Here is an 18,869-nt window from a genome sequence, read left to right on the forward strand (position 1 = left end):
AAACACAGCCAAGACAAGTTACTTTGTACAGACCAAAGGACAGTTTTATGTTATTGGATATGGTAACATGAGTGTACATGTGCCATTTTATTGTAATATATGTATTGTTAGCCAGGCATGGGTGAAATGTAAATATAATAAATGTATAATGTTATGAGATTTATGCTATTTAGTCTAAACATTTATGTTTTCGTGTTATAATTTGTGTTCATTCTAGAATGAAAGAAACATAAGTTATATTTATTTCCTAATTTTTTATGGTAGTTACAAGATCCATTACTGAAAATAACATAAAATATAAAGTATTTCTTAAGAAACGTTTGATAATTATCTGGACATTATAAAGATTTCACATGTGAAATCTAAAAATTTTCTGATGCACAAAAGTATTTTTTATCTTAAAATGAAAATTACTTTGCATGTTAGATAGGCAACATGCAAAATGAAAAAAAAAAAAAGGCATGAGAAAAACATTGCTTTACAAACCTTAAGAGTAGATAAAAAAAGTTTATATTTTGTGTAGCAAAGCATTGTAATGTTTACTGATAATGTGCCAAATTTCATTAACATTCATTTATTATTTAAAAGTTATAGCATGAAAACTATAACAAACACAAAATGGTTATTAGATCGGTCCCAGGGACTGAGCCCGTGCTGAAAGAGTTAATGTGTGTTATGATTTACCAATAAGTTGAATTATAGCTAAGCCTAATCTAACATTGTAGAACAGGTTACACCACTAAGCTCTATTTAAAGATTTAACTGTACTAGTTTTATTAACCAATTTTCTTAAACCTAGTTATTATTTTGTTATTTAACCCAAATTACTAAATGATAGTGTTAATATTAAATAATATTGAAAATCTCCAAGAGCTTAGCTTTTTAACATCTTCTCTAGCATGAAGCACCCTCTAATATATGAAAGTACAGGAATAATTCATACCGCTGTCACATGGAACAAGTCAGTGTGATTCTCTTTTTCACATATTACTTAAAGCAATTCAAATTACTGCTACTGTGACCTTCTTTACATTTCACAGTAAGCATATTTACTTAACTCTTTGACTACAGGTAGGTGCACTGCACTCAGTATATAACCACCAAAGTAACCAGGAGATTAGTCATACTATAATTTATATAATGTAGCTTCATGAAATTTCACAGATTATCGGTAAACATTACAAAGCTTTCATACACAAAATATCAGTTTTTTTTTTAAATTAAGCATTAAGATTTTTTAACTTAAGATTTGCTCGTGAATTTTTCCTTTCAGAATGTTGACTATCCAACTTGCAAAGTAATTTTGATATTAAGATTAAAAATACTTTTCTTCTTCTTAAAATTGTCAAATTTCATTTGTGTAATCTATATAATCTACTAACTAACTATCACACATATTTTTTTTGGAAAAATTTTATATCTTATCTGTTATTTTTTCCACCATAACTATACGGAGTTGGTTTATTTGACTGACTTGTAACAATCATAAAAAAGTAAAAAATTAAACTAAATTACTCCTTTTTTTCATTCTAGAATGACTGTTTTACTGATATTTGAACAGTGTCACATAAGTAATCCCACCACACAAGTTGTAAATAATGCAGTGCACGTGCAACTCACCTCACCACATTGAATAGGATAAAACTTTACAAAGTACAAGTGTCTTACTCTTAGTCTTAATACTAGCAAACCAGTATTTTGTCAAATACAATCACATCTTGTTTACTATACATTACATATATATATATGTATTATTACAATTCACAAAAATCAATTCTTAAATTTCAGTTATTTTTCGTAGAACATAAAAAAGGAAATAAAAAACAGTGATCGCTAGTACTTATGATGTTACAATGTTTTCTTGTACTCGTGCATCGTACTTGCTAAGCCTCATTGAATTTCACATGAAAAAATAATTTTTGTAGGTTTTACATATGCATTTTGAAATAATAAAAAATTGTAAATTACTACACCAGTACAACAAAACTACACTGTAATTTATCAGGCTTCCTAACTAAGCTGTATTTGGGTCTAAGAAATCTCATTTCCGATCATCATCTCGTCTTGAACACCACTCTTCAAACACTGAAATAATTATAACAGCTTTACCCACATAAATACTTTAGGAAGACTGACAGGATTATGTAGTTCAAAATGAGAGCTCTTGAGTGGTTATAAACATGTATGTAAAGAAAGTAGGCATAGGTAAACAAGTATTTACAAATGAGAAATAGGTGGGCAAAGCCATTGTGGTGGGTTCACTAAATATACTGACATCTCGACAAATAGAAAAGAACTGTTACACACCTTTTTTTAAAGCAATGAATTTTCTGTGGCATCAAACTACCTATGAAACAACATCACATGTAGTAATGGTAAATGCTGTTCCACCATGACTTTATATTAACTGTAGTTGTCACATGACTAGCTAATTTGCATGTTAAAAAAATTGTTTTAACATAATGTACAAGAATAAGAAACCCCAAAACATAATAATAATGGCAAATTGACAAAAAAAAACTCACCTCTCTTTCCACTGCTACATAAAACTGTTTAATACCTTCCAAAGTAAGTTCTTCCTTTTTTACCAGGATTCTGATTGGCTCTCTCATGAAACGTTTTGTGACCTCAAGGACATCAGCAGGCATTGTGGCAGAAAGTAGAATCACCTACATGTACAAACATGGTGGTTTACTTCTGATTTACCTTAAAACCACATAAATCACTAATCACTAGTGTTTTTTCCTTCTTTCTAACACAATATATAATTAAACTTATGATATTTATTAATATACTTCCAAATGATGTAGATTTCCTTATGTTATCATTTCAGCAATTTTCATGATATGCTTGTATATATTTTTAATATTACGAACCTTTTATTTGTTGTAGAGTATTTTTAATTCCATGGTCTAACTTTTCATACAAATTTCATGACTATATAAACTTAAAATATTTTACAAACATAAAAGAATTATTCGCACTTTCAAAATGTCGATGATCTATAAGAATAATGGAATATATACAAAATTTATTTAAATATCAATTCAGTACTCCAAAGACAACCATTCCAACTCAAGTTGTTTTCCTTATATTTGTGTTAAATCATAACTTTGCAGCACTGACATGAATTTTAGCTATTGATTATGACAGATCACATGATTTCAAGATTATGATTGCTTACAGCAGCAGAAATAACATTTGAATCTCATTTTAGGCCCTAACTGTCACACACCCTTTAAAAAAGTCAAATCAATCATTAAAACTGGGCAATTAGTGGAACCGATCACTTGATTAATTATTGGGCACATTAATCAATTATATTCAACTAACTGATTATTTTCAAATGAGACTTGGATGTCTGGAATAATCAAAAATAGTAATAACTGGAAACATTAATTTCAATTTGTTGATTATTTTGTGAGTTATGACCAATCTCAAATTAATCAAACTAATAAGAAGAAATTACAATGGCAATATTTCAATTATTTTCATGACATCCATTAATATAATCAATGCTCATAGCTAATTGATTGCACTGACAAATCACCCAGCTCTTACAATCATGATGAATGTTTGGCATCTATATGTACAGCAACTTGAGTAACATACAAGTTTTTTGTAAAAAATTCCTAGAAAAAATCAGTGCATCTTTTAACCCTCTCAGCACAGATCACAACCACTTCACAGTTACATTCAAAATTTAATCAAACTACTTTATTTTCAATTGCATATCAGTAAAATTGCCATTAAAATGTAGTTTATAGTTCAAATTTTAATATCACATAAGTTTTAAGTTCTTACTTTTAAAAGAAAATATTCAAATAAATTCTCAATTTTCATTTCCTGTATCACATGATACTTCTTCACTCCAAACTTCCCATTTCAATATTTTCCACTACTCCAATACAGCCTTGTGATTTTTGTGAAATATCCCAATGATACTATATACATCCCCTCAGCTAAACTATCAATTTGTAGTTGGAAAGCTTTTTGCTTTGTGGAGATATCAACAATAAAGCAAATGCCACATGCCCCAAAACACACATTCAGCATCTTGCTTTCAAAAATCATCATGAATTCTTTCTCTAACATTTGCTACCGAATTATTTGTAACCAACAGAAAGCAAAGATTTCACATAACTGACAGCTATTGGATCTAAAAGCCTTGAACTAAGCAGAATTGAACACTTATCTCACTTTTGACCAGTTATTAATAACAAAAGTACAAATTCCATACTGCATTAAATTTCAATAAAAAAAATAAGAATAAAATTTAAATGAGATCAGAAAAGTTGTCTTATCAGTAATTCCTAGTGCTTGTGGTGTTGCAGTTTTCCTTTTCTGAAAGCTATAGCTGGTGGTCAATATCCAAACATCATATGATGTAATACAGTTTAGTTATAATAAAATTACAAACAGTGACTACTAAAGTTCATTACTTTATGCTTGATGATTTCACTGGTTTGAATAAAAACTAATTCAAAATGAATATTGCTGGTTTGTGTGTTTATAATGTTTAACTCTATCAGAGTACTGCTAAAATATTAGAATATATTAGAAGGAAATATATACATAGCTTTAACCCTATCACCACGGATCAAAGGCCATGTCATCATGTTTGTTGAATTACATTCAAAATTTTGTGGAAGTACTATTTAATAAATTTATGTCAATAAGTTTGGTATCAAACTGTAGATAATAATTCATATTTTAGTACTATACATTATTTAATTTCTTAATTTAAAAGTAAATATAAAAAAACACACACACCAACAGAAAGCAAAGATTTAACATAACTGACAGCTATTGGATCTAAAAGCCTTGAACTAAGCAGAATTGAACAGTCTGCTATCATTTTCTTTGTTAAGCTCTGATGTTGACTTGGATTGTTAAGTTAAATTTATAGGTCACTTAAACACTTATCTCACTTTTGACCAGTTATTAATAACAAAAGTACAAATTCCATACTGCATTAAATTTCAATAAAAAAAATAAGAATAAAATTTAAATGAGATCAGAAAAGTTGTCTTATCAGTAATTCCTAGTGCTTGTGGTGTTGCAGTTTTCCTTTTCTGAAAGCTATAGCTGGTGGTCAATATCCAAACATCATATGATGTAATACAGTTTAGTTATAATAAAATTACAAACAGTGACTACTAAAGTTCATTACTTTATGCTTGATGTTTTCACTGGTTTGAATAAAAACTAATTCAAAATGAATATTGCTGGTTTGTGTGTTTATAATGTTTAACTCTATCAGAGTACTGCTAAAATATTAGAATATATTAGAAGGAAATATATACATAGCTTTAACCCTATCACCACGGATCAAAGGCCATGTCATCATGTTTGTTGAATTACATTCAAAATTTTGTGGAAGTACTATTTTATAAATTTATGTCAATAAGTTTGGTATCAAACTGTAGATAATAATTCATATTTTAGTACTATACACTATTTAATTTCTTAATTTAAAAGTAAATATAAAAAAACACACACACCTAAACATTGATTTTTGTGTGTTACGTGGTATGTTAAATGCAGCACTGGTTCAAATTAAATGTCAGTGATGTCAAAATACAAAGTCTATAGTTTCGTACGAATTAGAAACAAATCACCAATATTAAGAAGCTAGAATATAAAATAAGAACCTCCCATCTTTTCTATTTGCTGAGATATTGCTCATATACTGAATCAAACACAATGGTCCCACTCACCTCTTTCCATTTTTGGAAGCAATCCCTTATATACATTTACTTCTGTATATGACATGTGAATAACCAACCGAAAGTTCAAAATGTTCCCCACATGGTTCTCTGAGTCTTTGCAAATTATTTGTGTGGGAAATCCTTTTTTTTTCACTCTGGATTTGAAGAGAGTAAGTTGACACTTTAGTGAGCTAAAAAATTTATATTTTTTTAGGCCCAAATACAACTTAGTTAATAAATTTGCTATCTTTTTTTGGAATTCTATGTTACTGATATAGTAATTTATGAGTTTTGATTATTTCAAATGTATATACATATATATATATATATATATAGTATTTTGTATAATACAGTCACATTTCAATTATTATACATTATACATGTATATAGAATATTGCTATTTTGAAATACCTTCTTAAACTTATTTTTCTTAAAACATAGAACAGTAAATGAAGTAGTAAAGCAAACAATTATCTCTTCTAGTTACGACCTTTGTACTTGGTTTCTGCTTGACGTAGGTTGCTAAGCCTTTAAAAATTTTGCACATGGAGGATATAAAACATTTTTTTTAGGTTTTATATATATATACATTTGAATAACTAAAAAATCATAAATTACTACATCAATACCATAGAATTCAATTATAATTTCTCAAGCTTAGTAACTAAGATGTATTTTACTCTTAAAAAATTTTGAGGAGACTAAAGACACAACCTATCTCATTGCAATCTTGGTTCAAAAGATAGAAATGGTGCTAGCCATGTTAGAAAGGCTGAGAAAACCACTAGGGGGACATTCTGAGCTTCCGATTGCTTATTCATGTAATACATAGAAGTAAGTGTATATATGGGAACATTTCCAAAAATGGAAATAGGAGGGCGTGGTGCCACTGTGTTTGATTTATTACATGAGCAATATCTTAGCAAATAGAAAAGATGAGATTTTTTTTATTTTATATTCTAGCTTGTCAGTATTTGTAACTTGAGTTTCTAATTCGTAAAACACTATAGACTTAGTATTTTGATTTCACAAAATCTAATTTGAACCAGTGCTGTGCTCAACATACCACAAAAATTGGTGTTTAACTGTTTTTTTTAATATTTACTTTTAAATTAAGAAATTGAGTAATGTATAGTTCTAAAATTTGAATTATAATCTACAGTTTGATACCAAACTTATTGACAGAAATTCATGAAATAGTAGTTCAATAAAATTTCTAATGCGAGTCAATAAACGAGATAACATGGCCTTTCAAATATGACCTGTATCGAAAGGATTATAGGCCAGTTTTATATTCTTAGATACGGTAACTTCTGTATTTTGAGCCAGGAATGACTGGAAGGTCAATATAATAAAAAATAATAAATATATATAAATGTATAATGTTATAAGATTTAAGCTATTTAAATTAAACATTTGTGTTTTCGTGTTATAATCTGCAACCATTCTAGAACAAAAAAAGCATAATTTATATTTATTTCCTAATTTTTTATGGTGATTACGAGGTAAGTAAAATTGACAGACCCCATATAGTTAGGGTAGAGAAAATAACAGACCAAATATAGAGTTTTACTGAAAACTAGCATCTAAAATGTTTTTAGGAGGTTTTAGAGATTACACAATAATATTTGAGATTTTAGAGACAAAGAATAGTTTTTAATCATAACATGAAAATCACCTAGCACAAGTAAAAAAAAAAAGACTTGATATTTTCATAATCAAATCTTTAGTAAAAATACTTCATTAAAAAATCTGATTTTTTGTGTACAAAAGACTTGTAATCATTACTAAAAGTCTACCAAATTTTGTGAAGATATACACACTGCATTAAAAGTTATAACATAAATACATAACATATGCAAATGTGTATACGAACTTGTGTATTTTATACTAAACCTGTTGTGAAAGGGTTAATACATCACAATATCAATTTCCTTACATTCAGTTTTAAGCTAATATTTAACAATAGCAATATTCTAAATATAACTATACACTTAATTTATCAAATTTAGATTGCTATGTTGAATATTATATAACACAAACAGTACTCATTCTTATTAAATGATTTTTATGCAGTTTACATTGAAACTAGTTTTACTTATACACTGTAGTGATAAAAAGGTACATACTAAGTGCAAAGAAATGAACCAATGAAATACAATGAATGATATTTTCTTTTTGACTACAATACTGATCAAAAAGTTCCAAATTACTTATCTCAACAGTTTCAACTGTTCAACTTTTCACATCTGTTTCCTTTTAATTTTATGGTTTTATTGCTGTGAAAGCTAGTCAGCTATTTCTCACAAAGCTAATTTAATATGACCTGTTGTCATACTTTGCACTGGTTAGTGCAATTTTTAGCCATTTTATTTTACTTTTTACACTTTAGTTACTTCTGTTAAAGAATATATAACAATAAATAAAAACTATATAATAAAAAATGAGGATTTTTATTACTTGCTGCTTAATTAAGCTGTATGCATTAGGGTAAAAATTTAATGTTCTCCCCCAAATCTTATTAAGTGGCACAAATCTGGACAAAAAAAATTCTCGTATCTTTCAAAAATGCATTTTAACACACAAAAAATATAATAGGCACTAAAAGAAAATGTTCCAAAAACCACCATAATTTATTTAGCTTTCAAAGTAAGCTATAAATGGATTTAAAAAAAATTACTGTTCAGAACAATACTTATCAATACAAATAAAAAAAATTTCTGTCAATTAAAAGATAAAGGCAAGAAAAATGAACATAGAATTGTATAATTTATGTAGAGAAGAATCTCAAAATCAGAGAGAGAGAGAGATAAAGGGGAATTCTCTGGTGGGCTTCACAACTTTATTATCTCAACATATAAATGATGTATGAGATTAAACTTTTAGATTCTTGCTTGTAATTATGTATAGTTTGTGATTCTATTTGGTTGGAAACTGAAGTAGTCTATTTGAGAATAGATCTGAAGTGAAAAAATCCTAGTTCAGATGCATGATGTGACATAGAAAAATTAACTTTGAGGCTTTTTTTTAGAACTTTCTTTTTGAAAACAACCCTATTTATGCAGTCTACGCCATTTTGACCATGTAATCATAAAACTATACATGATATAATTCTTAATTTACTAAGTTCATGAAATTTGACAAGCTTTTAGTAAATATTACAAGTCTGTTGGACGAAAAAATCAGATTTTTTACTAAAGTATTTTTACTAAAAATTTGTCTGTGAATTTACAAAGTAACTCTGACTAGTGAAAGTGCAAGGTGATTTTCATTTTAAGAATACAAATATTTTTCTTCATCTTACAGAGGTCACTTGCATGACCTCTAGAACCTCTTAAAAATTTCAAAAAATTTTTTTTGTAAAACTATACATATTTTATCTGAACTACCGCATAAAATAAATCTAAATTATTATTTTTTCTATCTACAATGACTGCATATTGTAACAGAAAATTAGTTACTTATCCTAAACTGCTTTTTTTAATTTTGTTTCTCTTTGAAATGTATAACAGTCATAAACACACAGAGCAAAAAGTTATGATAAAACAAGATACTGAATCATGTAAAGCACATGCACCTCGCATGCATACCTTATTGAGAAGTTTTATCTAATTTTTTCTTCATTTATGTTTTCAAATCTTAATATGTTTCTAATTTTTATATTTTAGTTAATTTCAAAACAAAAAGTAAAGTATACACATTAGAAAAAAAACAAGAAATTTAGTACTTACTTTTGGGTATTCAACTTTTTTTTGCAATTGAAGCATTGATAAAAAATAACCCTAATTTTTGCTAGAGTTATTTTTGGTATTTTACTGAATTTTTACTTATTTCAAATATTCATCTTAAATAAAAAAATTCTAACATGCACAAAGCATATAATGTCCTAAAACTATCATGTAATTTTAATGGCTTTTAAACTAGGCTATAACTGCATTAAAATAATTTCCTTAGCTGGTTGAGTTGAAATCAGCAATAGCAACTTCAAATCTTTAATAATTCAAAAGTTACTGTGACAGCAAGATAGCATTATACATAAATTAGTAAATTAACATATTCTCTTCCTATTAGCTATATGTAAACAATGTAATAGCAAACATCAGAAAGAATTACTGACATTTTTTGAAAGGCAGTATGCAATAGAAGGATGTGGCATGATGAATGGACTTTCTGCTTTATTTCCAAGTAAAACAAGATGACTGAGGGCTATAAAATCACATTATATCTTTAAAACATACATAATTTTGTAACTTGCATTAAAACCAAGAAGCTGAAATTTATCTAAAATGTGATGTTCCAAGTGGACAAGTATCACATGATAGTGATGATACTGAATAGTGAAGATTAAAAATTTATTTAAAAATAGCTTTCTGAAATTAAATTATATAATATTAAAATTTCATATTTAAGTATCCTTTGATGTCAAGTTATTGTCATACATTAATATTAATAAAGTAATTTAATTAATTTTGAATGTGACTCTAAAAAAGTCTTGACATGTGCATCTATACCTACCTGTATATAGACAATTCATACATTACCACAAATATAACTTAATATTACATATGTGTAAATAACTAATGAAATGCATTTTTATGCTATAATTAGAGTAATTGTTTCAAAGAACAAAAACACCCACACTTCAGAGAATCCACTAATTTTTGAAGTTAAATAATGCTGTTTCCAAAGGAAATTTTTGAGATTAATTAGAAAAATAAATACACTTCCATAAAACCGAGAGAGAATTTAACTCACCTGAATATCATTACCTAAGAATTTAAACACATCATAAATCTGATCTTTGAATCCCCTAGATAACATTTCATCAGCTTCATCTAAGACAAACATGCGTATATGGTTGGTTTCTAGAAGAAAATTTATTGTAACACTGTTAGAATAAGCAAAATTATTAAACAGTCTATTAGAATAAGCTCTTACTTTTCCATATTTTATATCAATCTTATTCATAATTATTTTAATCCCCTGAACATTTTCTCAAATTATCTAGAGTTTATAAAATTTATTAAGCCTAAACAAAAGTCTTCTAGTTTTGTTTCATTTTGAGTTTACTTACTGATTAAAAGAATTTTTTTAAATTACAAGTTATAGCTTTTACATTAAGGAAGAATACCTTTTAAAACAGGTATGACATTTGATTACTCGTTCAATCATTCTCAAGTACACAGGTTTCAACTATGAAAAAGGTTTTTGTATTTAAATCAAAATTCAACAATATAACAATGTATTAAAATTAGAGAATCAACAATGGTTACTTATGCTTGTGCATATCAGTTCATGTGAATTGACAGATTATTTACTTATAGCTGAACAGAAAAAACAAACAAAATGTGAATACATATGAATATGTGGAAAGGTGATGTGCAAAAGATTTGCATAAGATCAGGAATGTCTTGGTATTTCTTAATCGGATTGTTTGGTTTTATTAATAAGGGTTCTCAGATTTTTCTTCTGTTAATGTCAGGTTCATGTTTTGGTATGGAGACATTGCTTAGAAAAACTGTGGTTGTTTTTGGTGTTCTTTTAATCTGATGTTAAAGTTACATCATACTCCAATTATATATATGGCTGGGCAATTCCATTACTCTGTGTTTTGTATATGTTTCCTGGTGGGGTGGGTTCATTAAATAATTTGTGTGTGTGTGTTAATTTTCATTCTAGGGATGAAAATTAATCTTGTCATTATTTAATGTTATATTTATGTGCTAGTCTTTTCCAAGTTTCTGATATAGGTGTGCTAATATTATTTATATATGAGATAGTGCAAGTGATTATATTTCCTTTGTTTTGTGGAGGATTTTTGAGTTTGTTTCATAAATGTCTAATGTTTTTTAATTCATTAATAATTTGTGTAACTACTGTAATAGGGAATTGGTTTATGTTTGTAAAGCACCGACTTAAGTATGCAACTTCTTCATCGATGTTTTTTGTGGTGCCTATAAGGTACACTAAGTTTAGGTGGTTTTTAGAGTGCCTAGTTTCTGGTGGGTTACATGATTAGAAAACCAGTTTTCATAATTTTCACTGTGTGTGTTGTTTCTATGAATGTTACTGGTGAAGTCTTGGGGGTTGTGAGATATTACATTTAAAAAATATATTGTGCAGTTATTTTTATTTTCAACTGTGAATTGTATTTTTTTGTGTAGGTTGTTTATGCATTGAAGGAACTGTATTTCTTCAAAAAACATCAACTACATATCTAAGCCAAAATGAAGGCTTATATAAGGAAGTGAATATGCCATGTTGTTCAATGCGATGTAAGAAAAAAGTGGCCAAAGTACCCGATAATGAATTTCCTATGGCAAATCCATGTAACAGAAGAAAGTATGAATCTTTCTATTGAAAGTAAATAAATGTGGTTAGTTGTTATAGTTCAATTAGGTGTTCCTCTTCTTGGGGTTTTTGAAATAATTTCTGCAGCAAGTTGTACTGCCTCACAACGAGGGGTCGAGGGAATAGGTTTAACTCTCTCAACACGGGCTCAGACAATTTGACCAACCACATGACCTCAATGTACTCGTTCAAAGTCTTTATAGATTTGATACTACTAACTTTTAATATAATGTGGATATCTTCCCAAAATTTTGGAGTCTTTCAAAAAACATTACAAGTCTTTCACATAAAAAAAATCATATATTTAGTGAAGTATTTTTAATAAACTAAAAAAGGTTTTTTGTCCTTGAATATATCGAATATTTGGTTTAAATAGTCTGTGTACAAAATGATTTTCATGTTAAGATTAAAAATACTTTTCATTATCTCAAAAAATCTCAAGTTTCATTTGTGTAATCTCTAAAAACCTCCTAAATACACTTCAAATGTTTGTTTTTAGTAAAACTTTATAGTTTATCTGTTATTTTCTCTACTCTAACTCTATATAAGGTTGGCCAATTTGACTGACCTCATAATCATAAAAAAAATCTAAATAAATATAAATTACCATCTTTTTCTTTCTAGAATGACTTCAAATGTATCATGAAACTACATTCGTTTATATTAAGTGGCTTTAAACCCGTACCAGTATACATCTATTTATAATTAAATTTTATTGTTTTATTGCCCTTTGAATCATGTCTAACTATTATTTGCACCATTATAAGTTGTAAATCACATGGGAATGTGCAGCTCATGTTACGCTATCAAATTACATTACCCACGAGCTATTTGCATGCATACCTCACAAATATTTCTATTATAATATTATTTTACCTAATCTAACCTTAAATAACATAAAGAGATCCCAATTTTTACATTTTAGTGACTTAATATAGAATAAACATAAAAAACAAGAAATAAATTATTTACTCGAGTTATTTTTTTTTTTATGTCAACTATCGATGACACGTAACCCTACTTTTTTTATACTAATGGTAGTAGTGCATCAAATAATTTTTATTTAATTAATTAATGCACCAAAGAACATAAAATAATAACATGCAAAAAATAGAAAATTTCCCTTAACTCTCAAAAATTTTCTGGCTTTCTGACTATGCAACAAGAGCCGTTATAAATTCATCCAAGCTAGTCGTTAGCTTTCCAATGGGAACAGAGCTTGTAATCTGAGTGAAACTGATGATTATCTGTTCAGAACACAAGACTATACAATACATCATTTGATGGATGAAAACCTTGGCTTTCTATTGGTTATAGGTAATACATAATTAAATGTAAGAGATAACTATTAACAAATCCTGAAAGAGACGATGTGACAGGTGGGTGTGGCAGGAAGGGTCTGATTTTCTAGTTGATAGCTCTGCAACCAAACAAATTTGAAGGAAATGAAAAATTATAGTTTGTCTGGGCAATGACAATTTTACAGTGAGTAATTTACATTTAATTTTGTACTTATTGTAGGGGTGGTGGATAAAATAGAGAAGATACCTAGAGGGAAGTTCAGGATTTTTTAAAAATATTTCCTTATAGAATTAAGAACTTAAACTTATATATTACTAAAACAAGGATTATTGGTTAAGATTTTATGCTATACTAATTTGTATAACATAAACAAAATGTAGTTTAATAACATTTTCATTGTAAGACACTAAAACCCTGTGTCACGTGCAGCAACGGATACCTGTGGGGATAGGGTTAAGACATCAAAGCTAGGCAGTGATCTTACTATGTAAACTATTTAGGTGTTTTTTAATTGGGTGCTTATCTTGTATATATGTAGGGATCCAAAATTCAGTTGAAATATTTAAAAAGATGGTGATTTAAAGAGCTATAAAAGGGCATAAGGTTATTTAGTTTTAATTCACTTTCAGTACACTGCAGATTTTTGGTATTCTTGCAATAGAGAGCAAAGTGATGTTTATGTAAAGATTAAAAATATTTTTTTGTCTCAAAAATATCAAACTTCATTTTCGTAATCACTAAAACCTCCTAAGCAAAAATAAATTTTTTTATAGTAAAACCTTATATTTTATCTACTATTACCTTTACCATAACAGTATAATTTATTCTTCAGCAAGTAAACAAATCATCAAAGTATATTGAAAAGTTGTAAGATCATAAATACAATAATGAGCTATGCCCCTTTTTCTTGATTATTGTTCACAACATGTCAAAGTACTTCTCTTGAGATTTTTAACTGCTAAGCATTTCACGTTTATTTTCTGTGTGCATTTCACTGTCTATGACTGAAGTAGAAATGTGCTGAAAATAAAGCAACAAATCACTGCTTGTGTCATTACCGTTTATGTGACACTGTAATACAATCTCCCCGAAATAACAAAACATGTGCAAAGAGATAGCTGACTTGATAACATAATAAAAGATAATACCTACTTAAAGCATTTCTATTAATCATGTCATAAACCCTTCCAGGAGTTCCAACAACCACATGAACACCCATCTCAAGTTTTCGAAAATCTTCACGAACATTTGTTCCTCCAATGCAGGCATGACACTGAGCATTCATGTAGTCTCCTAAAGCTATGAAAACCTTTCTGATCTGTAACATCAAGAAGCAGTGAAACAGAATTGTAAAAATAAACAACTGTGTATTCAGATTTCCAAAACATGAAAAATTTATCACATGAGATACTACTGACTATAGGAAGTATTATTAACTATTGACTATGAACCTTATTTCATACTAGCTGAGACACACGAATGGATAAAATTGATTAGTGGATGATAGTTAAATGAAAATGTCACAGCTATAATGATCCTACTAAGATCTGCAAGCTCAAAACATCTGCAACAACAAATATACATGACTGTTACTTTTCATTAACACTTTTATGTAAAACGATTTTTAAAAAAATTAATGGATTACAGTTTATAAAAGTACTTATAATATAATTGGGCTTATGAGTGAATTGTAAAAGTTGTATTGGCAAAACTATTCTAATGGAATTATTATGTAGCACGTATTGGTACATCTAATTCAAATCATATATAGTTTATGAAATTTATGTAGCAATTTATGATGTACCTGTGCACCATAATTTTTAAGTTTTATGTTATATTCAAATTCTACTACTTGGAAAATTATTAACTATAATAAACTGCTTAAAATATCAAAATACTTGTTTTTCATTTTTCATACATAATGCATTAAAACTAAAAAGAAACAGTAACAAGCACTGAAGAGTCTGCAAAACTAAAAGTAAGTCACAGTTAAAATTACTTCAATAACTTTTATGTTCATATATCTTTGGTGCACACATTGCTTGAAATGTACAATGTAAGTAAGTAGAGTAAAAATTCTAAACAACATTCTTCTCAAAAGTTATGAATCTTTTTTGTGCTTGTAATAAAAACAAATAGCTCTTCACTGTCATTACCACACCTCTTACAAAAAATTGGTCAATACATGAAAGATAATGGGTGATTCAGTTATAGAAGAATTGGTTGCAACATTAGAAATGTGCAGTGATGTTGTGCTAAGTATTTGCTTTTGTTCTAAACTAAACATTTAATTAGTTTATTGCATTCTGTAATAATACAATACAAAACTTATTTGGGTTGCAAACACAGCAAATTCTATCACAAACTACAAAATGTGACACTGGTTAAATTTCTTTGAACTGTATGATCAAACTTCTGAATAGTATATTAAACACTTTTTTCATATATAAACTAAAATATTAAATTATAACTATGTGCAATTTCTTACAACACATGCTAGAAATCTTTTGTTAAAGCATCTTAAACTACACAACTTCTGCCAATATACAAAGGGAAGTAAGGAAAACAAACATATAACCAATCACATTTTTCAGACATAAATGATGATAGAAAAAACAAATTAACAAAGATCACAGTCACTAAACCAATGTTTATATAATATATAGCTGTATTTTTCAGTACATTATCAAACATATGAGCATTCTCAGAAACTTTTATATAGTTTTGGATAAACTGCAAATCAAGATTTTTAATAAAAAATTACTATTTGTATAATTTTCCCCATATTTATAAATGTTATGCCTTATTTTAGATTTCTTTGTTTATAGCTTTTCTTTCATGGTGTTTAAGAGCTTTTTTTTAGCCAATTTTTGCAATAAGCAATCCCACAAGAGAAATTTTCTTTAAATGTGGTTAGCTAACTACTGATTCACACAAAACTGGTTTAAAAATAGAAAAAAAAATTAAATGCAGTACCTTAGTACCTTTAAAGTCAATGTTTGTAAACAGCTTAGCATTTATTAATTAGAGATAAAATAAGCAAAAAATGCTGTCAGATGGTATCCTGGGTAAGATAATTTCACAAAGTATTAACTTGTGCTTGGTGATGAAACTGGGGTTTTAGCATTGCAAATTCTACACTTTAACATGCAGACTAAAATACTTAGCTTTTAATGATGATGCAGTTACTAAATAAAAATGGTTTTAAGTAAGTTACACTACTAAAACTGACAGTTTCTTGTTGTAGCAGGTACCAGCTAGTAGTAAAAGATTGTTTTGGTGAAAGACTAAATTTTAAACAGCAGTCTTAATGAAAGGAAAATAACTATAGAGCTTGTTAACAAAAAACTACAGTTCACGAAAAAATTCAATTATCATTTTCCTACATTGAAAATATATTTCCGATACTTACCTTCTCTCACATAATAGCTATTCTTGTTCAGTGCTGCTCTCTACAAGGAAAATGTTTTTCGCATGCCACAAGCCTTGAAAATCTCACCTACCACTCAATCAATGTGGTTCACTGCATCTTTGCATGTAAATCATCATGCAATACCCCCCCCACCCACACACACACCAATAAGAGTGTGACACACCCTCTTGACACTTATGACTCCCTCTATTTGATACTACCTAACCATCACTTTGAGTTTAAGCAGAAAGTATGCACCAGTTTTTAGTGGGGATGGAGGGTGGAAAGTGTGAGGAAAGGGAAGTACCTATGAAAAATATATTTTCAGTGTAGGAAAAAAATAACTTCTGATACAGTACCTTACCTCTTCTCACATAGTAACTAGTGTGAGGGATATAGATTAGCATCCTTTGATAGCATTTCAAGGACACCCATGGAATGTGAACCCTCACTAGGAAGGAACACACATGGAAGACCGCACCACTACTGTACCAAATATACTCTTTGCCCAGTGTGGTAGTAAGTGTCCCATAAATCGGTGGAAATTGAGAGGAGCACATCCAACGAGAGAAAAAAAAACAACAACAAAAAACTAGGTGAATCCAACCCAACATCCCACTGAAATCACCAGAATCATAGTCCAGGATAAGAATGAATGTTGGGTCACCAGCCAGAAATTAGATAGAGGGGAAAGCTAACATGGATATGTCCCTTGGTGTAGAGTGGCTAGGACATGACAGACCATATTCGGCAAGTCAACTCCAGTCCAAAACCTGGCGGCATTGAGCATACATAATCTGACCTATGGTAGGAAGTGGATCCACACTGTCTTCACCTCAATTGTGGAGGTTGGAATGAGAAAATTTCCATACTGGTCAACTAAACAGAGCACAAGTGTACAAATCCACAACCAACACCCATCATCCAGAAACCCGACATCCAAACGATGGTAGGAAGAGATGTGCAAATGCATTTTTGCATATAGAGGGCAGCAGTGAACAAGAAAAGCTGTTATGTGAAAGGAGGTAAGGTACAGTATCAGAATTTTTAGCAACAAAAAATTTACTATTTAATCTGATTAAAAGCTTACATATTGTTTTCATACAAATAGAAGATAAAATAAGAAAGCACAGTTAAGAGAAAACCAAAAATGTGTTTTGAAATAATGTTACGATAGTGAAAAAAACTAGATAATTAGACATTCAGAAATAGGTTCTTGTCTAGTCTCACTCATACAGATGTATTACATTTCTTCCAGTTGACAATCTAAATTGTTAGTGTCACATTATCCAACTACTAGTTGGCCATATAACTATAGCAAGGTGCTTTTATTGAAAAGTTTACAACATGATTCCTGAATGCATCCGTTTTTTTAGGATTTGCTTTTTATTTTTATTATTTGGTACATAAATTTCACTTCACAAAGGATTAGTTTGTGCGAAAAAATATCAAAGTCTGATAATCCTGTAATGGTCCAGTGGTCTGCAAACTTACCTGCTGGGCCAGTTCTCGAGTAGGCGCAAGGATCAAAGCTTGACATTCTTGTAAAGTAATGTCGATTTGTTGAAGTATAGCAACAGCAAAAGTTGCTGTTTTTCCAGTTCCTGATTGTGCTTGAGCTATGACATCCAAACCTAGAAAAACAAATTAAATTGTGAAAAAAATATAAAAAATTATGATTATATTCTTTTAATCTTTCGAAATGGGTAATGGATGAAAGACCATGTCATCTCATTTGTTGACTCACATTCAAAATTTTATTGAACTGCTATTTCAGGAACTTATGTCAATAAGTTTGGTATCAAATTGTAGATTATAATTTATATTTTAGAACTACACATTACTCAATTTAAAAGTAAATATTAAAAAACATCGATTTTTGTGTGACACATGGTATGTTGAATGCAGCAGTGGTTCATATTAGATGTTTGTGAAGTCAAAATACTATGTTGAACATTTCGTACAAATTAGAAACTCAAATTACCAATATTGACAAGCTAGAATATAAAATAAGAACATCTTATATTTTCTGTTTGCTAAGATATTGCTCATGTAATAAATCAAACACAGTGGCATCCCACCAACCTCTTTCC

The 18,869-nt window shown here is 28.9% G+C and overlaps 1 protein-coding gene across 1 annotated transcript in view; it reads right to left on the minus strand.

Annotated features, from left to right (window-relative positions):
* Window positions 1-18,869, minus strand: part of LOC106457260 (eukaryotic initiation factor 4A-I-like) — a 43,948-nt gene that overhangs the window by 12,154 nt on the left and 12,925 nt on the right. Inside the window, exons 4-7 of the mRNA XM_013916652.2 lie at window positions 18,271-18,410; window positions 14,517-14,682; window positions 10,467-10,576; window positions 2,526-2,669 (exon numbers count right to left, since the gene is read on the minus strand). Of these exons, the coding sequence (XP_013772106.1) occupies window positions 2,526-2,669; window positions 10,467-10,576; window positions 14,517-14,682; window positions 18,271-18,410 (560 nt within the window). The remainder of the gene's footprint in view (window positions 1-2,525; window positions 2,670-10,466; window positions 10,577-14,516; window positions 14,683-18,270; window positions 18,411-18,869) is intronic.

The sequence above is a fragment of the Limulus polyphemus genome, unplaced genomic scaffold, assembly GCF_000517525.1.
Source record: "Limulus polyphemus unplaced genomic scaffold, Limulus_polyphemus-2.1.2 Scaffold308, whole genome shotgun sequence".
NCBI classification, from domain to species: Eukaryota; Metazoa; Arthropoda; class Merostomata; order Xiphosura; family Limulidae; genus Limulus; species Limulus polyphemus.